At 43.5% G+C, this 24978-nt stretch overlaps 1 protein-coding gene across 1 annotated transcript in view; it reads left to right on the plus strand.

Annotated features, from left to right (window-relative positions):
• The first annotated feature begins 1637 nt into the window (after nt 1–1637).
• SIK2 (salt inducible kinase 2) overlaps nt 1638–24978 on the plus strand; it is a 54869-nt gene continuing 31528 nt past the window's right edge. Inside the window, 3 exon segments of the mRNA XM_087970190.1 lie at nt 1638–1984; nt 12816–12932; nt 17504–17567. Of these exon segments, the coding sequence (XP_087826316.1) occupies nt 1772–1984; nt 12816–12932; nt 17504–17567 (394 nt within the window). The 5' untranslated portion in view covers nt 1638–1771.

The raw sequence follows: 24978 nt of genomic DNA on the forward strand, positions 1-24978 counted from the left end.
CTTTATATTTGTATTAGTTTTTAATCTTTTTATTTTTTTGTTTTAATAAAACTATATTTAAAAACAGAATTGTTCAGTTCACAATTACAGTGAGTGCTTCATCTTTATTAAAATGCTGGACCCAAGGCAACCCTGATGTCACGACTGGACATAAGCAGTGCCCAGTATATAAATATGGAGCCCAATCTACTGTATGCTTAGTATGTCTCCCATTCTGTTGGATTTTACTTCCCTTAAACTGAAGAATCCCCAACTGGTCTTTAGTTACAAGCCAAGTCCCAAGTCACCACTGCCTTGGCAATACTATATAATTGGGAAGTGTTTTGCAATCACCCAAATGAAAGACACAAAGGCTGAGAGCCATTAATTGGTTTTGTGAATTATAGGATCACGTGGGAGATCAAAAAAGGAGCAGTGGCACCTCAGGGATGGGCTTGCTCTGGGAGGCAACCATCCCCCGGGCGGATGTCTGCTTCTCTCCCATTAAATCAAGACAGGATGGAGGAGCATAGAAGTTACATGGTATGAAGTCTTAGCTACTCTTTGGCTTTGGAATATGGGGAGGCATCGGGGTATTGTCTGTCACTAAACACACCGGGGAATTGATGCTGTCGAATTGTGGGGTTGGAGAAAACTGGGAGCGTGAACCCTGAAGGAAATGAACCCTGACTGGACAGATACTGAAGCAGGGGGCTGGACTAGAAGACCTCCAGGGTCCCTTCAAGCTCTGTTCTGTTCTCCATATTCCCTATTCTATTCTAATTCTATTTTAATTCCATTCTATTCCTATTCTAATTCAATTCAATTCAATTTCTATTCGAATTTATTCTATTCCTCTTCAATTCTAAATTCTAATTCTGTTCCTATTCTATTTCAATTCAATTTCTATTCTATTCTAATACTATTCTACTCCTATTCTAATTCTACTAATTCTATTTTATTCCATTCTACATTCTAATTCTATTCCTATTTTATTCCTATTCTATTCTACTTCTATTCTAATTCTACTCCTAATTCTATTCTATTCCTATTCTATTCTAAATTCTAATTCTGTTCCTATTCCATTTCAATTCAATTTCTGTTCTATTCTAATACTATTCTACTCCTAATTCTACTAATTCTATTCTACTCCTATTCTATTCTACATTCTAATTCTAATTCTATTCCTATTCTATTTCTATTCTATTCTAATACTATTCTACTCCTATTCTAATTCTACTCCTAATTCTATTCTATCCCTATTCTATTCTAAATTCTAATTCTATTCTCCACACTCCCTATTCTATTCCATTTTGTTCTGTTCCAATTCTCTTCTCTCCACATTCTCGGGATCGAAGGCTTTTTCAGACGACCCATCGGGACCCCTCTGTGAAGGGGGGAGGGCAAAGAAAGGGAAAAAGAAAACAGAAAAAGGAAAGCGCCCGCCCCCCCCACAACCCGAGCCCCGAGCGAGGACTGCCTCGCGCGGAGCATGATGGGAATCTCTCCCGCTGGGTGTTGTTTTTTTTCCCCTTTCTTTTATTTGGCGGGAGCGATCCCGCCCCCTCGAGTCGAACGGCCAGATTGGCGGCGGGCTGCGGTTGCCGGGGCGACGCGCTCCGCCCCGCCGTGACGCGCAAGAGGCGGGGCGTCCGGCAGAGAGAGGGAGGGAGGGAGGGAGCGCGCGTGCGCGTCCCCGTGTCCCCCTCCGCGGCTCCCTCAGCGGCTCTCCGTCCTTGGCGGCGGCGGCGGTGGCGGCGGCGGGTGAGGCGCGGGAGCCGACCCGGGCAGCATGGTGATGGCCGAGCCCCGGCGGCTTCCTCCGGCCGCCGCCGCGCTGCTCCTGCAGCCCCCGCTGCCGCCGCCGCCGCCGCCGGCTCAGCCTCAACCGCCCCGCGGCGCTTCGGTGCCGGTGCGCGTCGGCTTCTACGAGATCGAGGGCACGCTGGGCAAGGGCAACTTCGCCGTGGTCAAGCTGGGCCGGCACCGCATCACGCGCAGCGAGGTGAGACGGGGAGCGGGGGTGGGGAGAAGGGTCGTGGGAACGGAGCGCCGGAGACACGTGTCTGTGGGGGGAGGGGGAAGGGAGGGCGCGTCCCCGAAGGGGGCAGAACGTGGGAAGGGGGCACTTCAGGGGATTCCCTCTGCGCGAGGAGGACATCCTGCTCTGCCTCCCCACGACCCTGCCCCACATTTGGGACCCTAAATTGGGGCTAGGGGGAAAGTAGGAGTCAGGATTCCCCCTCCCCATGGCTTTTGGGGAGATCCCTCTCTTAAATCTGCCTCCCCCCGACCCTGCCTCATGTTTTGGGACCCTAAATGGGGGGGTAGGGATCCAGTAAGGGGATCCCCAGGGCTTTCGGGGGATCCTGTTTGGGACCTTAAATTAGGGAGGGGCTGGGGGAAGCAGAGAATCAGGGGATCCCCAGGGTTTTGGGGGTGATCTTGCTTTGCAATATCCCGGCCCTCCCATCATTTGGGATCTGAAATTGGGGCTGGGGGAAGCAGGGAGTCAGTAAGGGGATCCCCTTGGCTTGTGGGGGGGATCCTGCTCTTCAATCTGACTCCCTCCAACCCAGCCTCACATTTGGGACCCTAAATTGGGGGGGGGCTGGGAGAAAGGAGGGAGTCAGGCAGGGCACCCCATGGCTTTGTGTGTGTGGGGGAGAGTGCCCCCTCCCCTGCGATGCTGTGACACACACACACACCCTCCCAAGTTGGGACTGCAGTGATGCTGCAGACCGGCTGGCTCTGCTGCCCACCTGGGCAGGGGGGGTGGAGGTGGAAGGGCAGAGGGAAACTACCCCCCCGAATGTGTGGGGGTGAGGTGGGGTGGGAGGTCTCGGAGTCAGGGTGCGAGAGAAAAGAGCAAGTCTATGGGGACTCTCAGTCATTCAGGTTGTCCCGAAGGTCAAAAGCCAAGGAAATCCAGTTGTCTTTTTTGGGGGGGAGGGGAAACAGCTTTGGGAGAGCAAGGGGGGGTGCAGACTCTAAAAAGGGGGACCCCCTCAATGCAGATTGTCTGGTGCAGAGGTGCCCCCCATCCAAAGGTGTGTTGGTCTCCTTGCGCTGCTTCAGATCTTTTCAGAGATCCCCCGTGGATCCAGCCGGATGATAAGATCATTCCAGGGAAGATTCCTCTCCCTGCACAGTAGATTCAAAGGTAGATGGATTAGTGGCGGGTTCAGATGTTGACTTTTTCTACCTAGCATTCTTTCCTAGGCACACGGAGCCCTATTGCAAACCTTAAGTAGAGCTGAGAAAGTTTATTTATTCTTTTTCTTTCTTTCTTCTTCACGTTTGATTGTAATTTCTTGGCTGGGTTGTTGTGAGCCACCGGGGAGTTTTGAGAATCGGGGAGCGTACGCAGTTTAGGTATTATTATGGCTTGTCAGACAGTCAGCCAGATGTTCAGACTGGATTTGGCATTTCTGCCCACCTATTGATTCCTTCCCAAGGATGGCAAATGTGGTTTAAGAGTATTAAAGGGGATCCCAGAATATCAGCTGATCCAAACTGCCTTTTGCAATTGATTGGTGGCGATTTTCGTCAATGCCGAAGGTATCCAAGGGTCGCTCTGTTTGTTTTGGGATTGCAGCCAAGGCACCTGTCACTCTCGGGTGAAACTTGCCTTTGCTTTCTTACTATTGTTACTACTACTTTAAAACTGGTTGTTTGTGGCTTTTCGGTGCTTGATGATGTAAAACCTAGAATGACCTTTGAATCTGTGGGTGCTGCAGTTGCAAGGCGCTCTGGAAAGCTAATTTTTGTGGGAGGGGGAATGGTGCCTTCTGTGTTTCTTACTTAAAAGATAAATAATAAAATACAGGGTTCTACTACCACTCCTGATCCTGAGAAATTGGAGTGGGTGCTCCAAGGAAAAACATGGAAGGCTACCAGAGATGATGTGAGGTCCACCTCGATAAGTGGTTCCTCCTAGGTTGCACCTCAAGAGAGGGTGGTCTTCATCAAATTGGAGAGCCCCTGCCCTCTTTTCCACACCTCCAAATAATTAGGATGCTCCCACAGGGTATATATAGATGAGTGGGAACAATGCTCCCTCATGGCAGCTGCCTGTATTTCTGAGACTTTGTGCAGGAACATGACCAAAAGGAAAGTCTTCAGGAAGACATCCTTCAAAGATCACAGGGCCTCCTGTTGGCTTGATTTCTTTGCCTCTCTTTTCTGAGGTGATCTATTCAGGAAAAAAAAACCTCCACAGACAGTGAAAATAGCTTCCTGTCAATGTGTAGATACACCATCCAGGGATGATTTCTGGTGAAATTTGCTAGGCCAGATCCTTCAGAAGTTGAGTACTATATCTAGGAAAAGAGCCTTATCAGAAAGAAGAAGGAAAAAATATCCAGAGAAGCCTTAAAAAGGAGGTAATCCAAGATGTTTTTCAGAAGATTATACATTGAAACTATTTTCTAAAATTCACAACTTCCTCCAAAAAGGACAGAAGTAAGGAACCTTTTGGGGGAGTCAGAAATCTTGAGGTTGTGGTATTTTAGAATCAAACTGCCAAAAAGGCAGAGGAAGGAAGCACCGGAGAGCAATGGTTGTGGGAAGCAAGTCATGGGTCGAGATGGATGAGAAAGCATCTTGAAGACAGGTTGATGTTTCTGAAAAGGGAGTCCCTTCACTGGGGGGGAAGGATTGGTGATCTTGAGATGAACCTGCTGAAGGTAGAAGGGTGAGGAATTATTTCCTTGTAGGACTAAAGGGTTGGGGATTTATGATTCTTTTTGGGCAAGAAATTCAAGAAATCCACTGGAGAAATGAGATGACTGGGGGAGGGGGGGCAGAGGGTAGGAAAGTGCTGTAATTTTCCAAGGATTCAATCGGAATATAGCTGGAAGGGACCTTGGAGGTCTTCTAGTCCAGCCCCCTGCTCAAGCAGGACACCCTATACCATTTCAGACAAGCGACTGTCCGGTCTCTTCTTAAAAACTTCCAGTGATGGAGCACCCACAACTTCTGAACTTCTGAAGGCAACTTCTGTCCCACTGCTTAATTGTCCTCACCATTAACCTGTTACGAAGTTTCTCCTTAATTCCAGGTTGCTTCTCTCTCTTGATTATAGTTTCCATCCATCGTTCCTTCTCTTGCCTTCTGGAGCTTTGGAAAATAAGTGGATAAATCAATCTCACAATAAAAATAATTTTTACCAGCTACTCGAGCTTTCGGAGATACAAGCAGATAACCAGAACGATGCCGCTTTATAAACAACTAGCTAGAAGCGTTCGTCCATTTCCCTAGCAGTTTCTGATTTCTGCCGACTCTTAGATGGCACAAATCCGCCTTTTTACTGCTAGGCCTTTGTCCTTGCAGCCTTATTTCCCCTCTCTCCAGTAGCTGAGAATACAATGGGATGCATAATTTTTTTCTCTTTCTCTCTCTCTCTTTTGCGATCCCAGCATCAGAAAAGGAGAACAGCTCGTCTAGGCCTGTCCTAATCTTGCACCCCATCCGTCTTTCTTTCGCTAGTAACACTGTTTGCTTGTTTGGAAAGGAAGTTAAAGGAAAGAGGACCGATTCCTTTTCTTTGCCTGCTTCCAAAGTGCAAAGCCAGTTGGCAGCTTTTGACAAACTTCCACATATATAATAAAATTCTCAGGAGGCATGGACCTGGGAGGCCTAATCTGGAGGCACGCATTTGAAGTGTGACTGTTTGGACAAGTGTGGTAACAGCTGCGGAAGTAGCTTTGTGGTTCCACTTGTTAACTATCATTAAAAAAAAAAAAAAATCACACCTTGATCATGTTAATGGTGTGGTTTCCCGCAGAATGCAAACTCCTTTCTCCGAAATCCGGCATCCGGCATCGGTAGAGTAATTTTGTCTGTCCTGCTTTAAGGACGCTGTTTGGGAAAGGCAAGCGGTATTGTTATGTTCAGTGTGAGGGCTTTGGGGGGCATACAGAGAGTACTCCATTTACAATGGTTCATTTAGTGACCGAAGTTAACGGCCATTTTTCACACGACCCTTACAGCAATCCCCATGGTCATGTGATCAAAATTCACACGCTTGGCAATTGATTTGTTGAGGGTTACCTGTCATTTGCTGGATAAATAGGTGGCTGTGCTAAACATTGAAAGAACAGTTAAAGCAGATGTATTAAATTGAGACATCCAGTGGCTTTTTAAAAGTTCTTGGTGGAGACCAATTAATGCCTCCTATGTGAACACCTCAACAAAGATGGAGTAGATTTCTGGTCAGTTTGTTGAAAGTGATGGTATACAGGTGTCATAAATACATAATTATGTTGAAAAAAAAATCTGACAGCGTCACTACATTCACGGGAGCTTTAGAGATCTCTCTGCTCCATTCATTCAGAAAATCACGTCAAGAAAGCAGATCCGCATTGAGTTGGATCTGGCTTTGGAGGAGAGATCCGTTTTTTTGTGGCCAAAAAGAACAGTTCTCTGGCATTTAATCGGGGCTGATCTTTCTTTTTAAGAGCACTGGCATTTAAATAGCAATTTGTAGCCAAGGCATAAAGTCTAATGAATAAATTGGTTTACAGCCTGTTGCTCCATTGCAGGTCCCTAAAGCTGAGAGCATCAGAGGTGACTATTTTGGAAGAGGAGACTGGGCAGAGAAAGTTTTCCAACTGGTTCTGTGGTCATAAGAAAAGACCACGCTAGTTCGCTTTCTGCCCATCACGATGTTCCTTCCAGGGCCATTGGTTTTTTAGACATATAAGGGATTCATAAATAGGGTGTTTTCTTTTCTTTCTTTGTATTGGTTTGCTTGGTTTCAAATGTTGAATTCCCACTGGAGTAGAATTTTGAGCATTGAAATCGCACAACACTTTTTAATTGCTCTGCCCAGGACAGCGATTGCGTGTGTTTAAAGCTATGCACTGCCTCATTTAGCATCGCCTTGTATACAAGAAGAATGTGGCTATGTCATCTTAAATATTAGCCTGGGATGAGGTTTACAGAAATGAATTTTCATAAATGTTCTGGCCCACACTTAACCTGTGTGGTCAAGAAACAAAATCCAGAAGCTCCCGCATTTGGGAGTTTGGAATGCTGTCTTAACCTTAACTATGGTTGTGTTTAAAAATCCAGTTTTAATACTAAAGAGAGCACCAAGGGCCCCTCGCTTCAACCCTGAGCTACAAATATTCTCCTTTATTGATGCAGATTTTCCCCATTGGAGGTCCCATTCAGTCAATGTGGCCAAGGGTGGCATAGGCCTTTGAACAGATGTTTACAGTGCAGTTAATTTGTGCTGTTTTGTTAGGAAACTTAAAACAATTTTCTTCCAGACTAAAATCTTACACTCTCAAAACTCATCTTCCGAATAGGTATCAAGAGGAAAGAATCCATTTTATTTGCTGCATATAATTACATGCAAAACTCCTTAGAGGATGCTTTGTTGCAGGAGACCTAGTGACCAAGTTTCTGGCCAGCCATAAAAAGACATGTGTAGTTTTGGTTTAGCATAATATGTAAGCTCAGCCCTGATGATTGAACCATGATTTATGGCTTAGCACGATGTGTGAAGCCTTTCTAGCATATTCTGTCAGCCAGGGCTTAATCCCAATCAGTGAATCAGTTCCAGATCAGTTTATATTTAAAGTTGGTCTGGCGAAATCAATGACCAAGTGCTATAAAAATCCATTGAAACGGGGTTTTAATGATATTTACCTCAAATCCTGAAACCCAATTTCCAAACTTGCAATATTTGCCTTTCTCCCCATTTTCAAAATATCACCTGTCTCTTAGGTTCTGAAGTTTTTACTTTTGGCTGCAGCCATACAAAATGCTAGAAATAGCATAACACTTGCTTAGCGACAGCAATCCTGGTCCGAAATGCCATCATAACTCGAGGACTTCCTGTATGGCCAGTTCAGGACCCACCTGGAGGCGTTTCTTGCTCTTCCTCATTCTTCCTGACCATGACCTAACCTTGTGGTCATTCTCTGCTTCCATTATTTCGTATTTCTTCAGGCCAAATGGGGGGGGGAAAACCCCCCCCCTCTTTGCCAAATATCTGAATGGCTTGGAAATACCAAGAAGGTTTGAGGCATATCTTGAAAGTCATAAATAGATAAACCCTTTTGAACTGTTTGGACTGGAGTGTGCACTATGCAGTCAATTCAGAACTGAATGTCAGTTTCTTTCTTTCTTCCTCTTTTCCCCCAAATAACACAAGCCAGAGGCTGGGTTTGCCGTCCCAGTTGGCCCACGGCTCGTAGCTGAGAGGCTGATGCTTATAATCCTGACAACATAAACTTGCAGAGGCTTAGCTGTGATGTTTATGAACCACAAGTAGTCTCGTAAAATTGCCACCCAGAAACCACATTTGAGCAGAACCCAGAGTAGCCAGCATCCTGGGATCAGGGCCGGATAGCATCTTTGACCACTTAAGGCAGGGTCTCCCAGCCTTGGGGACTTTGGTGACCGACCCACTTTGGATCCTGCAACATTATCCTGGGACATATATAATTTGCCTTCATTCATTGGCAAATTTAAGGCTTGTGGACTTCAACTCCCAGAATTCCCCAGCCAGCCAAGGCTTGTGGACTTCAGCTCCCAGAATTCCCTAGCATGGCTGGCTGGGGAATTCTGGGAGTTGAAGTCCATAGTGGGCAAAATTGAAAAACCCTCTCTTAAGGTGCCATATCCTAGTTCACAAAATGAACAGAGATCCTTATTCTCTTTTATTTGGAAATAATTTGATAGCGCAGGGAGAATAACGTCCTGCTGCCAAAATACAAGCCGGGTCCATCTGTTTCATGTCTTTTCCGCAAACATCTCTCTGCGTCTTTGTGGATTTGTTTTGTTTGAATGGCGCAAGCTGCTTCGTGGGCCTTCTCCTCTCCCACCCCTTCCCTCTTTCGCTTGATGCATGCAAGATTTTCGGGGATGAATAAGAGTTTCTACTCTTTATTTCTAATAAAAGCTCTTTCTGTGATTCATCTTTCTGTCTCTCTCGGAAACCCTGCTCATCTTAATTATATGTTGTGACATTTTCATAAGCTGGTTATCTGTTGGGTAAACAAGGGAAGTGTGCGTTTTATACTTCTCCCAGAGAAATTGACTTTCAGTTTCCAGGCCTGGGTTCTCGGCACAATGCTTTCAGCCCTCGATGGCTAGGCTCAGATGAGATCCGAGATAGAAGTACTTTCCCGATAAGGCGAAAAATAAAAATAAAATAATGGAATTTCCTATTGCATCAAACCACCCCTTTGTTTCCACAGATACAGATATGGTTGCGGTGGAATTTTGCTGTCCAGGATGGTTGCTGATGACAGCTACTTGGAAACTAATCTCTCCTAAATAGACCCTGTTGTCAGGGAAAAACAGCCTGAGGATATTTTGGGCCTTGAAATACAGGTAGTCCTCAGCAATTCGTTTAGTTCCAAGTTACAACGGCACTGAAAAAAGTGACTTACCACCGTTTTTTTCACAGTGGGCAACCTTGGCAGCATCACCCGTGAAGCCGTGATCGAAATTCAGACCCTTGGCCATCAGTTCATACTTATGACCATTGCAGCATTCTAAGATCCCCCTTTGCCACCTTCTAAAATCCTTGGGGAAGCCAGGTTCACTTAGCAACAGGGTGACTTACTTAACAACCGCAGGGATTCCCTGTGGCAAGAAAAGGTCGTAAAAACGATCGAAACTCACTTAACAAATTCTCCCTTAACCACAGAAATGTTGAACTACCTGTCCCTTAACAGTCCCCTTTTTTGAGCCCAAGCCCTGCGCACCATCCAGGTTTGCCTAAAATAAGTGCGTGGAAGGAGGAAGCGAGGTGAATCAACCAGAACTTCTCAAGGTTTGCAATGGGTGGACTTCAACTCCCAGAATTCCCCCCGGGGGATTCTGGGAGTTGAAGTCCACCCATCTTCCAAGGTGACAAGCTTGGGAAACACTGCCGTGAACGTCTTATTTATATTTATTCACATTGTAAAAGAAGTTTTAAATATTTTTTTACTCTCCCATTGGATGCTATTGGAAGCCCACCAACCAAGAGGATGAGAATGGTTGTTTTATCAATCTTGAGAGATTCTAGAGATGGTATACAGTTTTTACATTGCCTTTGCAAGCAGCAAATTACACCAATTAAATATGTGCACCACAAAGAAAGATGTTCCTTTACTCGCCTGGAAATGTTCGCCATTCCGTCTTTCTCGAACGATTGCAGCTTTTAATATTCTGGAAAAAAATGCCTGCTAGAGCCATTTTGTTTTGTTTTTTTAATTCAATATTGGGCCCTATGATGTACGGTGTACAAAAAAAGGGGGCACCGTAACAGTTCGGAATAACGCTGTCTGGATAAAAGGCAACTTAATAAAAACTCAGAAGATTGATGAGGGTGGGGAACCAAATAAACCACATTGTGTAATTATGAGCCAAGCCTGTCTGCCAATGTATGTATGAGAGAGAGAGAAAAAACAATTGATATTGTTTTTTTAGAGGTCACTCTGCTCTTGCCTGATTCTTCTCTGACAACGCACTGTGATTTCCAGTCGGTCACTCCTACATTCTAATTTTTAATTTTAACATGGATGTATTTTAATTTTTAAATGGATATGTCTCTTTGGTTGTTGTTTGTTTAAAAATACCCAGATTTGTAGATTGTTTGAATTGTGCTAAGCTAAATGGCTTAGCTTTCCCTAAGCTGTTGTACAACAATATACAGGAATCCTCCACTTACAACATTTTGCTTAGTGGCCATTCAAAGTTACAATGGCATTGAAAAAAGTGACCCAATCTGGGTCCTCATTTTACCAACCTCAGAAGGATGGAAGGCTGAGTCAATCTTGAGCTGGTCAGAATCGAACTCCTGGCAATTGGCAGAATTAGCCTGCAATACTGCATTCTAATCATAGGGAAGGAAAGGAAAGGAAAGAGGAAGGAAGGAAAGAAAGAGGAAGGAAGGATCGAAAAGAGGAAGAAAAAAGGAAAGAAAAGATGAAGGAAAGAAGGAAGGATCGAAAAGAAGAAGGAAAGAAAGAAAGGAAGGAAGGAAGGACCATTTTTCACACTTATGACCGTTGCAGCATCTCCATGGTCATGTGATTTACATTCTGATGCTTGACAACTGACTCTTATTATGACGGTTGCCATGTCCTGGGGTCATGTGATCCCCTTTTGCAACCTTCTGACAACCAAAGTCAACATATTCACTTAACATCTGTCTTAACTCATTCAAGAATTGCATTGATTCACTTAACAAACATGGGGAGAAAAGTCGTAAGATGGGGGAAAACTCACTTAACAAATGTCTGACTTAACAACGTAAATGTTGGGCTCAATTATAAGTCAAGGACTACCTGTATGGTTTTTTAAGTATCCAAAACATTAATCATAGTTAAAATGGAAAACATGCAATAAATCAACCCCATTGATTTTGCTTTCTAATTGCACTTTCTTAAAAGGACAGTTTTATATGTTAAAGAACTTTTTTCCCCGTCTCTGAGGATTAGTAGGTGGGGGGATTCCTTCTGCAAGCCCAGAGAATGTGAGTTAAAACGTATGACTAATGCACAACATATTAGTCATGTCCTTTTAATAGGAGCAACCTTTGAGGCACGTTTGGTGTGAAGCAATGTCTGGTTTATTTATTTGTTTTCTGACTCCTATCTCGGCCACAGTCCTTTGTTCACGTATCCTTTGCTTCCATGATAAACCTCAGAAAGCTGGCTCTACTTTGATAATACTTAAATCTCACTTTAAAGCATTCTTTTCCATTTTAGCACAAATAGAATAAGAGTTGATGCTCCCGATTAGTTTCCATTAATTTATTGCTGTAGTCAATTTATTGCTGTAGTCTTTGCACAAGAATCTTCTAATCTAGACGAATAACAATAGCATTTAGACTTATATACTGCTTTACAGTGCTTTACAGCCCTCTCTGAGCAGTTTGCAGAGTCAGCCCATTGCTCCCAACAATCTGGATCCTCATTTTACCAACCTTGGAGGATGGAAGGCTGAATCAATCTTGAGCTGGTCAGGATCGAACTCCTAGCAGTTGGCAGAATTATCCTGCAATACTGCATTCTAAAGGGAAGGAAGGAAAATAGCAATAGCACTTAGACTTATATAATACTTCACCCTGCTTCAGAGCCCTCTCTAAACAGTTTACAAAAGTCAGCATATTTCCCCCAACAATCTGGGTCCTCATTTTACCAACCTTGGAAGGACGGACGGCTGAGTCAACCTTGAGCCTGGTGAGATTCGAACTGCCAAATTGCAGGCACCGGCAGTCAGCAGAAATAACCTGCAGTGCTGCACTCTAGCCACTGCGCCACCACGCTTGGTTTAAGGGCCAACAGCACTCGAAGGTTGGATAGATCTTGCTTGTAACTATGTAGGGACTCTAGGCTGGTCCCTCTCTTCACTCTTCCCCTAGCTTCTGCCACTCATTCTCCCACAGCGGGATAGCTGTAAGAATAAATAAAATGAGATAAATTGGGGGAATCCAGTGTCATGGGAATGGAAGAAGTCTGCTTGTGTAACTCCTCCTTTTCCCCATATATTCTCAAAATCTGCTTTAAGGGAGTTGGGAGAAGTCTTTGAAACAGGTTGCTATGGAGAAATGCGTTGGCCAGTGAGTGTGGATTCCATTCTTTCTTGAACCAACATCTATCAACTCGAGCATTGGGTTTTATACAATATAATATTTGCTCCCACTCAATACATACACACCCCTTCCAAAACCCTTGATGTTTCTTCATGCAATGTTTTAATATTAGGGCACAGTCAATGCACCCCTCAAGTCGAAACTGGATGGTAGCAGTTTCTTTGCACTTTGGTGAAGTGGCTTGCGAAGGCAGGGTTGACATCATCCCTTGGTTTTTGTGTCTTTCTAGGTGGCGATAAAAATCATCGACAAATCTCAGCTCGATTCTGTCAACCTGGAGAAAATATACCGGGAGGTACAGATCATGAAAATGCTGGACCATCCACATATTATCAAGCTTTATCAGGTATGTAACCCTCTTGCCTGTAGAATCTGAAGATTAAAATGTGATGGGAACGCAACCTTTTTACCAGTCATAAATTTATCCATGCTTGGTTGCCGTTGGTGGAATTATTAAGTAGTAATTAATTCATCCCTGTGTACAAATCTGGGAACAATTTGATACTTCAGATCCTTCAAGGTTAGTTTTTTACTTCATCCTTTTTTGAATGTTAACAACTGCCTGGCTTTGAATAATTCATGAATTCACAAGCCTGAACTTCCCTTGACTTCAGTAACAAAATGCCAAGGGGAGCTGGCCTTAAAATTGTTGGCTCAGTTATTGTTGAAAGGCACAGAGTTTTTAATCGATTTAGGCTAGACTGCAGGGATTCTGTTCGGTTTGGAAAATCGGTCGCAGCAGCAGTTCTTCAGAATGCCAGACTCTTGACTTACGATTGTTAGCAAGTACAGATGGATTGTTGTGGCCGCCAGCAGCCAGCAAAGCTGGCGGCAGACTCGGACAGTGAGGGGCCAGTCCTGGAGTCTGGGGAAGGCTCTGATGAGGGCTCTGCGTCGGAGGCAGAAATGGGGCCAGGGCTGTCTGACAATTATCAGCTGCCTTTGGAGTCGGAGATCAGTGGGGCAGAAGAACAGCTGGAGCCTGTTCCCAGTGGGCGAATGTGCAGAGCTGCCAGGAGAAGGGAACAGTTAAGGAACAAGGGTCGACTCGGGAGTAAAGGCTCAGGTGGACAGTGAATGGCCCCTCCCATAGGGAATAAAGAGCGAAAGAGGAGTGGGGTTTGCAGGAGACAATTCGTTCAATACATTAGGATGAAGATCTGTTCCTGAGTTCTTGCCAAGTAATTGCTGCTACAGTGTGGCGTATCGGCTGGCAATTCTCCAAGCCTGATAAAGGTCTGTAGTTGTGAAATCTCTTGAAAGACTGTTGGCCAGGACTTTGCTAGAGAGGAATTCACTTTAAACTAAATAAAAGGGGTTTTATTGGGACAAGGAGTTGGCTTCATGATTTTGGGAAGGTCTAGTTCAGAACATGGACTTACAACTGTCCATTTAGTGACGCTACAAAGTTACAATGGCACTGGAAAAAGTGACCGATGACTATTTTTCACACTTAACGACTGTTGCAGCGTGTTCCCCATGATCGTATGATCGAAATTCAGATGCTTGGCAACTTTTCCATCCTGGTTGCTGGTTAGTTTATCTGCCTCTGCTTGAAGAAAGAGTGAAGTGGGAGCAACATTCATTGGTCCACTTTCTTACGAACAAGACACGTTGGGGAAGAATCCTGGCTTAGAGTCTTTTAGGAATGCAGTGAGTCACCTGAGGCTATTGGCTCTTGCTAAAACATAAGGTCATATGGATCAGTGGGACTTTTTTTTGCAGAATCCTGTTTATGTAATCTGCAGTTTGACCTGAATAGCTTTGCATCTGCGTGTTCAAGTAGAGCGATTCTCGACTCCACAATTTCCTAAGGTGGAACAGTGAACGGCAGGATTTCAAAAACCGGTTCTTCCCCTTTCATCATTGTAGTACTCTTGGTCTAAAGCAGGGGTGAGCAACTCTGGCCCCCTTTAAAGCTGTGGACTTCAACTCCCAGAATTCCTGAGCTAGCCATGTATGGCTGACTCAGGAATTCTGGGAGATGAAGTCCAACAGTTCATAAAAGGACCATAGTTGCCTTTGATTTGAAGAGTAGGAAGGTAAAGTTTCCTTAGGTTTCCAAGAAGTGATTGTGTTGTTTCTCCCCATGAAATATTTGGATTGCTTACACTTAATGCTAAACCACATCTATTCCACAAATATGAATTTGTGTGGAACCTGTTTATCGATTCTCCCAATTTATCGGTGAGATGTTAAAGCTCTGAAGACTGATCTCATTCATTCAGACAAGCATAGCTCTTAAATACGTTTGAAAGTTTAAATAGATCGTGTAATATTTGTCTTTAACATGGCTTTCCTCATTATATTCCTCCATGCTGTCCTACCAAAAAGAATTTCATCTTAGCACCAGTCAAGTAAATATCTTAGAAATCTCCTTGAGGACTTGTTCAGGGCACCAAATCTCCATTAGCATTGATTATCTTTTATCCTACGTGGGTCATATGCACACACATAGTATTAAGCAATCAGGAATTTATGTAACATTGATATGGAAAGCTCCATTATGTCCCTTTAACAGTTAAGCACCACTTGCTTAACAAAAGATGTTTTTTCTCATCAGACAACCAGATGTTCAAAACGATGACAGCCAGTTGTAGAACCGAAGTAGGTAGTAGTTGAGACTTCACCATGGAGTGAGCCAAAATTCAAGAATAGAAGTTTTAAGCGCTGACAAGGAAGACAAGTAATCCAGGAGCAAATCCCAGACATGAATCAGCCAAATGAACAAAGTTTTTCAGAAGCAGCCCTGTGAGCCACCAGATGCCACCGGATTGTCATAGTAAATCTCGACGTAAAGTTCTTGCTTAGGACTCTTTTTATTAGCTTACCCAATGTCATTAACAAATTACTCGTATTAAATGTTGAAGCTCAAGAAGGAAAGACCTCTTCCCTGCCATTTAAAGAAGAAACATTTGGTTTAACAATGTTTGGCTTGTGCTTTTATTAAATCATGTCTCAGTATTGACAGTTCGCTATAAATCAAGCAGTTAATGGCGATATTATAAAACGAACAGCTTACTTGCTTAACTTGAATTTTGAAATGAGAGAACGATCCAGATCATTAAAAAAAATAATCAACATAATACTATTTCATGCTCTTAAGATCTTCTGGAAAAAGCAGCCCAGCTGTCAACATTATTCTTTTAGTCAGCTTTAAAAAGTCTTTGCTTTTGTTATGGAGCAGTTGAGACTTTCTTCGATTTCCAATTAACCAATTAATCCTTCCTGTGATTTTACTAATAAATACATTTTCATCAGAAGCCTCACAGCTTAGGGGCTGGGTGGTAGTTCATGTAAATCTTTTCAGCCTTGGTTTGATTTCTTAACTCTGCTTTTTTATTTTTTATTTGTTAATTTTAATCTTTTTTTAAATTCTCCTTTTAACTTCTTAATTTAACTTTTTAATTTCTCCTTTTAACTGTGCTATTTGTCACGTTTTTATATTTTATAGTGTTATAGTGTTTGTAAACAGTGTATAAAATTGATTGGACGGATGGGTAGGTAGGTAGGTAGGTAGATAGATACATGGGCAGGCAGACACATACATACATAGATACATAGATAGATACATAGACAGACAAACAGCCAGGCAGACCCGTTCTCTTCTAACCAACTATGGTGAAGAGCTGGCATCTTTTATCTCAACCAGAGAAACTGCGTTGGAGAGTTTGCTGAATTGTGTGCGTCAGGAGGCCTGGCCTGAACTGCTAGAGCCCTCGCTCACCATCCTTGCACATCTTGTAGCTGCAGAGTTTCCTCCCCGTGGCCACAACTTGTTCCTTCGGTGAACAAGAACGTCGATGCCTACCTTTGATCAAGAGATTACTTCGGGCATGACGTCAAACTTTCTCAAGGCCCAGGAAAAATCCTGCAAGCTTTGCAGTTCTCCCAACTTTCTGCCTTTATTAAAAGCCTTTCAGTGTCTCCTCTGGCCTAAGAAGCGGCCCGGCTGTTTTAACATTCTAAGTGAGATGATTATTCACTAACACACCAGCCGCTCTCTCTGCCCAACATGAGGGTTTGCAGTCTGTGTTCGATTTGGAGAAAAATATTTGAAGTTCTTGGAAGTGTCTTGTGATAGCATGAAAGCAAATGAACGTATTCTGGCATAAACTTTTGTGGATTCCATCCAATTCTCTCGTTTTCATATTTAAACACTTGGGAGACAGAAATTGTTACTGATCTAGTTGGATCATCTAAAAATACCCCAGTTGACCAATGCTGTCTTCTCTTCACCCCCAAATTATCCCGGATAAGAATACAGTTGACAGGCAGGAACTCTCAACAGGAATATTCTGTTCTTGCAAGATTTCAAAAATTGCACTGCCGTTCTTATTTGCCTTCCTATTCTGTGCAAAAGCCGTTGGAGAATTGTTTAATGAGACAGATCTTCCCAGGAAAAAAAAAACAGATCTAAACATTTCAGCGCCAAGTGATTTATCTTGTCTCTGTCTTCAAGATTAAAAGTATTTGGCATTGTTTTCTTATATTTGGCATCCCACAATAAATGCTAGATGTGTCGAGGAGCGATGCAGAATTCAGGACTATGGATTTCATTTGTTCCCCTGCTCCTCCTAGAAGTTATTGCTCCAGTACGTTGGCTCAAATCCCACAACTTTCAGCCTATGTCTTGCAATTTATTCTGAGAAACCTCCATATATCTTAAAGTTGTTTGTGTTCCAGTAACGAGGCATTCCTTTCAATCAACGATTTAGAGAAACCTTATCTCCATCCTGCCTTCACCTTCAAATTCTTGAAGTAATTTGGAATGGTTATACATGTAACGATACCTCTCTGGTGTTTCATTTACCTCAGGAAAAATACTGAAAAAGTTATTTTCAAGATTTCCTGGGATTTCCCCCCCCCACCCTTCTTTTTGCCAGTTAAAATGATGTTTATTCCTTTCATTCACAGGTGATGGAGACCAAAAGCATGCTGTACCTTGTGACAGAATATGCCAAAAATGGTGAAATATTTGGTAAGCTTTCCGACTATAAAAATAGCTCGTTGGTTTCTTCCAACAGTTGCAGACCGTAATATATTTGGAAATTATCTTTGCTCTTAAAAACAGAAGTTTTCCTCTGCTCAGTCGTCCAGAAACAAAGGCAGGGAATTTTGGACGGTAGATTATTCACTCCAGTATGTCCTCTTGAGGGATCTTCAGTTCCAAAATTAAGATGGTTCCTCTTTCCATTGGCATGCTGTACCTTGCAAATGTTTCTCTGTTTGAGAAGGGGAAGTGCAGGCTTCATAAATTTCAATTTCCCTTCCCTTAGATTATTGGCAATGTTGGCTAAGATGATGACAACGAGAACATAACAACACAGATTCCTACATTCCAACTCTGTTTTAGGGCAAATGGCAAACATTTCACTGTGAACACAATTTGCTTTGGCTGTCTGGTGTCAACAGTTAAAACAAAATCATTTTTTATTATTCATAACCATTGATTGGGACTCCAGAATAATTTATCAGGAGACCACATTGTCCTGCAAAAATCCATTCTGCAAATGTTCTCCAATCTTAAGTTCAACTTTTTTGAGTCTTGCATAGCTTTGAAATGTTTATTCCATTCCTTAACTCAGGATGCACAAGGGAAGTTTGAGATTACACACCTGCAAAGGGGTAATGTGTAATCTCACTAGCACCATCCCATCGTGCTGTTGGGCACGGTCGTCATTTTAAGAGAGAAATGAACTGTATCTCACAAGCTTGTGCCTTTTAATAAAAATTCTGGAAAGATAGTACCAGATTCTTCCTGTTTGTGTTATCCAAATCAGGAAGAGGTCGCATATTTTCGGATTAACGCCTTTTATTAAAAGGTAGAAGCTTTTGTGAGGCATAATTCATTCCAAACTGACGTAGGATTTAAAGTTGGAAAAGGTGCGGAACTGGAATAATTTTGCAATTACAGGCTATTTGTAAGAGATTATTTTGTCAATTAATAATTGTAACAAATTAAAAACCCATTGGGCTTGTTGAGACCTTTTGAGATAGCCTAAAACATTTTGATGTATGTGTGTTCAGCAATCTCTTACTCAATGGTGCTGTTATTCGTTTCCCCCCACCCCCAAAATGGCTACTCTGAGATCTGTCATGGAATTCCTTTGAAAACCAAAGTACTTTGAATATTATTTTTGTCCTTATTTGGAAGCCTCGTGGTCAAACTTGTGTCGCGTCCATTCTTTTGGGCAAAGTTTGCCTTCGTTTGTTCTGCGCGGAATCCTGAAGGGCCATGTTTCTCCACCTTGACAGCTTTTAAGATGTGTGGACTTCAACTCCCAGAATTCCCCAGCCAGCTATGAATTCTGGGAATTGAAGTCCGTACATCTTAAAGCTGCCAAGGTTGAAAAAACACTGCCAAAGGGCACTGCTGGCTGATGATTACAGTCTGACGATAGCACATTAGAGAAAGATCATGTGAAGGTTCCCACTGTGTAATCAAAATAATCAGAATGTCCTGGAAGTGTTTAACCAGATAAGGTATACAAGGGAGTAAGAAGCGAACCCTGGAAGCCTTTTTAAGAGCTGAAATGTAAAGGCTGCCTTTAATTACTTAGCTTTATCTTGAGTTGTCGTTGGATAAGATTGCCGGTTCTTGGGTTGGATTGTGCAAAAAACGGTGGCACGTGAACAATTATATGGCTAAGGGCGACTTCCTCCAATGTCACATTTCTTGGATACCCCTTTGTGTTGGGATGTTTCAGAACACAAAATCCAGAGGATGACTAATAGTCAGGCTGCAATCTTGGTTTCTATTTCAGAATAGCTTTGACAGGGTTTGCTAGATTAACCACAGAAGGAATTTGCGTAGGGTCCCTGATAGACAAGCAGCAAGCAAGAGTCTGGTCCCAACAGAAGAGAGTATTCGTTGCTCAGGGTTGAATTGTGGTTTCTGAGCTTGGTGGTTTTCTTGCAGACGTTTCATGACCAAACTGGGTAACACCATCAGAGCTAATGATTGTGTTATCTAGGTTGATAACCTACTGATAACCACCAAACTCAGAGAACACCAAGGACAAGCACAAGAGTTTGGTCTCCTAGTAGGGTGAGTTATATTCCATGTCCTTGGGCCTAATCCTTCCCTTGGCCCAGCTCGTGCAGAATGTTTCAATAAAATTCAGACAGTGGGATGAACATTATATGACTCCAAACCCTTCTAAGAAGAGAGACACCGATGAGAATTCTTGGAGGTATCTGCGTTGTCACCATTATTAAGTGGATTGGAGAATGTTCTCCTGGGCTCAATTCAGCCCATTTTCTGTGTAGCATAAAAGGGGGAGAGGTTAGACTTGTGTTTCTCAACCTTGGTCACTTTCAGATGCGCGTGGATTTCAACTCCCAGAATTCCCCCAGCCAGCCTTGCACATCTGAAAATGGTCATGGTTGAGAAACGCTAGCTTGGATTATTTTTGTCATGCTTCACTTCCTCTTCGATGGAGGCCGTGTCCTGCTCTGCAGATGCCGATTTCCTGGAAGGCATGGTGGCCCCGTGTGTTGCGGTCTGTCGGCCACCAGCCCCTCCAGCAGCTGAATCAGAGGAGGAGGTGGAAGTGTGGGAGTCAGGGCCAGCATCAGGGCAACCTGAGGGGGAAAAGAGAATGGATCTGGCAGAGAGAGAGAGGGCGGGGGAGGGAGGGAGGGAGAGAGAGAGATGGAGGCTAGGCCATCCGTCAGCACTCAGATGGGAGAGTCAACAGCCCCCAGGTCTGGAAGTGGCTGATGAAGAAGAGGAGGAACAACTAAGTCAAGTGCCTGATGCGCAGCTGCACAGAAGGCAGAGGAGAGGAGAGCAGTGGAAATCTATGGGCCGGTCCTTGGGACGGAAGAGCCACCACTGCTAGTGAGGCCCCACCCTAGTTCTGGGGAATAAAAGGCAGGGGGTGGAGATGAAAAGGTGTGGTAGACAACTATTCATCTTCCGGGCCGACGGACGGACTCGTTAACCAGCGAGAGAGACATTTTTGCCGGGCTGCCGGCACTCCTAATAAAGGAATCTTTTGAATTCACATCGAGAGGGTTTGTCGTGTTTGGGGAGCTGGGTCAGAACACTTTGGTTTCGCCCTGTTTAATCATCCTTGGTGGATAAATATTATTGTTGTTCTCCTTTTTAAAAGTATTTCTGTCTTTTTGCCATTTAGAAAAAAAGAAGGCCCATGGTGCTTTCACAGCTTTTCAGCTTCCCGAAGAGCCTAGCATTCGTTTCGGGAGGGGGTGTGTGTGTGTGTGTGTGTGTGTGTGTGTGTGTGTGTAGCATGATTGTACAGTATTTCCAGGGCTCAGAGAGAAATCTCTTTAAGAGGAAATTCCTCATTGGGGCACCAGCTTGCGTGCAAGAACAGAATCAGTGGTTTTTTTGTTTTTTTTTTTTTATGATTTACGGTCAGTTTCTCTCTTTCTGCAGGAACATTTTTGGATTTTGTTCCTCTGGTATAACATACAATATCCTGTTCTACATTGGCAGTTTTACTGAGATTAAGGATCAGTAATGTTATCGACTGTTCTGAACTTTGATGTGCTGCTGAACAGAAGATAACTAAGTCTCGTTGTTGTGCATTGCACACCAGCAAGTAGATTTGACATCCGTACTTGGACATAAACATCCAGATCAGTTTTGAGGACTTAAACTCTATTTGATGGGGGGGAAAAGATAGCGTGACCTCTCGAATACAGGTAGTCCTTGACTTACAACAGTTCGTTTAGTGACCGAAGCTACAACGGCACTCAAAAGGGTGGCTTATGATCAATTTTCACACGTATGACCACTGCAGCCTCCCCACAGTCCTGTGATTTACATGTGGCAAAGTCCGCAAGTCTTAAAGTTGCCAAGTTTGGAGACCTCTGTCTAAATGAATGCTTGAAAGTTGAGGCTACCTATATATCTCTTGGTGCTGCTATTCTGTGAAATCCACCTGCTTTCTGAAATGTGGCCTTTTTAAAGAACGTTAAAAATTGCCCACCAGGCAAGTAATGCTTAAACTGAAAGGGCCACGATCCATTTTGTCTGGTGCAGTAGAATTTGCATCTCTTTTTAATTACATACATAATGTATGTGAATCAGAAGTCTTCCCTGGTATTAAAAAAAAATTATGCAGAGCCATGCTCGGAATGTATTATGTCACCATGTTGCATAAAATATCACTCGTAACCTTATTTAGATCTTTTAGAAATGGTTTCAACTCTAAAAGTAGAAAAAAGCTTTAGAAAAAGGGCTGCTGAAGCTTTCTAAAAAGTTTTAGAAAAATTGGCATTTTCTTTCTTTGCGAATGAATTTTTTTTTTTAAAAAGAATAACACAGAAGAACTGAAGAGCGTGTGGGGGAGCCTTAAAATCACCAATAGCCTATGTGGATGGTTGTCTTTTTAAGTCACCTTTCCCAAAGCCATGGCAACTTCAAACTTTCGTTAAACGAATGATCGTAAGTTGGGGACTATCTCTAATTGAGGCACTTGGCAATCCCAAGTTCTTGGCTTGGAGGAGGTCCTCGTTTAATGGCAATAAGGTAGTGCTGAAAGGTAGAAGAGCAACTGGAACTCCATGCATTTGCCTTGTGGCAGTGAGAGTGGAGAACGAGGAGGTGGAAATTCCTGGGTGATGCCTCCAAACTTGCCCTAGTACCTTGGCTTTGGAAGGAGGAGGCTACAAGCTCCTTTCCGACTCTGTTATTCCGTCATTCTAAATTTGCTTTTTTTTCCTCTGCAGCTTTACCACTAAAGTAGAATTTCCATGGCCTTGGAGGTAGATTAGGGTTACATGTGTACAAAGACATTTTATAAGAGCCCAGAATAGGGACACTGTTGATAATAAAAGTCAGCAGAAATAAATAATAGTTGGTGAAATGTTTCCTTTCCCCCCCCCCCCCCCTCGTCAACGCCGAGTTGGGTTTATATTAAATCCACTTTTCTTGTTGTAACTGCACATGATGCCGACTCCTGGCATCTCGTCGCATGTTTATCACTCATGTTTACATGTTTAATACCCTGAGCAAAGCTGTGGCCAGGGTGCTTCCTCGGACACTTACGCACCATGTGTGTGTGTGTGTGTTTGGCCTGGTTGTGAGTAAGGTCACTTTTTATCAGCCCCTTCTGTTCCAGCTGGAGGGTTGGAAGCAGCTACTTGCCCGATCGCCTTTCTCCCGGGAGCCCTGCAAATGTTCAGAACTGATAAGGAGAAGAAAAACCAAACCTGGACTGGGGTTAATATTTCGTTTATCTAACATGGTATCAGAGAAGAACCTCTGGGCATACGTGCCGTGTTTTGCCAAATGTACCCTTTTGCTAAGCGAGGTACGGTACGGCGTCTATACTGATAACCACATCCAGAAAGCAAATAGTTGGAGGAGGCTATGTAAATAGGAAGCACTTAAGTAAGATGTTTGAGCTCCTGGTTGTGGATTTCTCCCACTTCTTCTGTTGGAAAGTAAGCAACAGCCGCTGAAGGGTCTACTCCCCTTTAAACTTAGGCAAGAAAAACCACAAGTACACATACAAACTGGGTGAAACCAGGCTCAATATCTGTAACTGTGAGGGGGATCTTGGAGTCTTAGTGGACAATCAGTTAAATAGGAGCCAGCCGTGTGCAGTGGCAGCCAAAAAAGCCAATGCAATCCTAAGCTGCATTAACAGAGGGATACAATCAAGATCAAGGGAAGTACTAATACCACTCTATAAAGCCTTAGTAAGGCCACACCTAGAGTACTGCATTCAGATTTGGTCACCACACTATAAAAAAGAGGTTGAGGCTCTAGAAAAAGGGCAGAGAAGAGCAACCAGGATGATGAGGGGATTGGAGGCTAAAACATATGATGAACGGTTGCAGGAACTGGGCCTGGCTAGTCTAGGGAAGAGAAGCACCAGGGGAGACAGGAGAGCAGCCTTCCAATATTTGAGGGGCTGCCACAGAGAGGAGGAAGGGGGTCAAGCTATTCTCCAAGGAACCTTTGAAGGCCAGACAAGGAACAATGGATGGAAACTGAACAAGGAGAGATTCAACCTGGAAATAAGGAAAAACTTTCTGACAGTGAGAACAATCAAGCAATGGAACAGAAGTTGTCTTCAGAGGTTGTGGGAGCTTCATCCCTGGAGGCTTTCAAGAAGAGACTGGACTGCCATTTGTCGAAAATGGTGAAGGGTCTGCTTGGTCAAGGGGGTTGGACTAGATGACCTACAAGGTCCCTTCCAACTCTGTTAATCTGTATCGAAATTCTTCTTTGCCTGTGGCCCTGCTTGCTCCCCAAGGGTTTGTGATATTCCTCAGAGTTTTTTTTTATTTTTATAAAGAATATAGAAGACCATAGGACATATCCTCTCCTGGCTAAATCAGACTTAAGGGCCATATGTTAACCCACATTCATCTAATTCAATGTTTTTCAAATGTTAGCACTGGCTGGGGAATTCTGGACGTCGAAGTCCACACCTCTTAAATTAGCCAACTTTGTTGTCTGATTGAACCCAGAGTTGTAGATTCTGGCTGTTGTTTTTTTCCTTCCTTAAATGGTAAAGAGTTGGCAAGCCACGTTGCTGCCTCTGTTGCTGGGTCACAAGCTCCAGTCGTACTTGGGAGTCTCTTAAAAAGTTGCTTGCTTTCATAAAACCTGATTGTTAATCCTGCCAATTCATCTGTACCAAGGACGCTAAATTCAGTGGCTTTCCTTTCTTGCCGGAGCCTGAATTGCGAGTCAAGCTGGCACCGAACAAAGCGTCGACTTGCCCCAGGCTAGTTTGGCAATCCACCTTTCCCTTTGAAGGTTTGCACCTCTTGTGGTCAGCGATGCGGAGGGGGGGGGAGGGAATATGGTCAGAAGATCCTGTAAAAGAAGTGATTCCCTGATGCTCATTTCCAACCAGTTTCCCAGCACATAAAGATATCCTTGTCTGCCAAGTGCATGCCTTTTAATTTCCTTTGCTCAGCTTCCTTTTAACAAACTTTTCCCCAGGATTTCCTAGCTGGCAAATACATAGTAATAAGGTGGGGGAGGAGAGAGAGAGAGAGAGAATTTGGAAATTCTCGAGAAAGGAAAGTTCATACAGCTGGTATCTTCATTGGCCTGGACTCCTGTTTAGTCATCATCCCTGGGATATCAGCCTGTTCCAAATTGTTGTTCCACGTTGGGATTTCTTGCAAATGAGAACCGAGAGGGTTGCTGCTCTTAAGCAGGACAGGAAACGGCCTCATTTCCAAGTGAAAGATCTGTTTATTCCAGCTATTGTTCTGTTTGAAATTGAGATGGTTTCCAATTCTTCTGAATTACCCCAATTAAATTGACTTAAGGAGGTTGGAGGTTAAGAGTGACCTCTGTATGTGGTGTGTGTGTGTGTGTGTGTGTAAGCTACATGTTTTCTAGGAAAGCCTATATATATAAAACCGATAAAGCCTATAACACGTCATAG

The sequence above is a fragment of the Notechis scutatus genome, chromosome 7 (genome assembly GCF_049901735.1).
Source record: "Notechis scutatus isolate UNSWTSFEM ecotype Mainland chromosome 7, rNotScu1.2, whole genome shotgun sequence".
In the NCBI taxonomy this organism is placed as follows: domain Eukaryota; kingdom Metazoa; phylum Chordata; class Lepidosauria; order Squamata; family Elapidae; genus Notechis; species Notechis scutatus.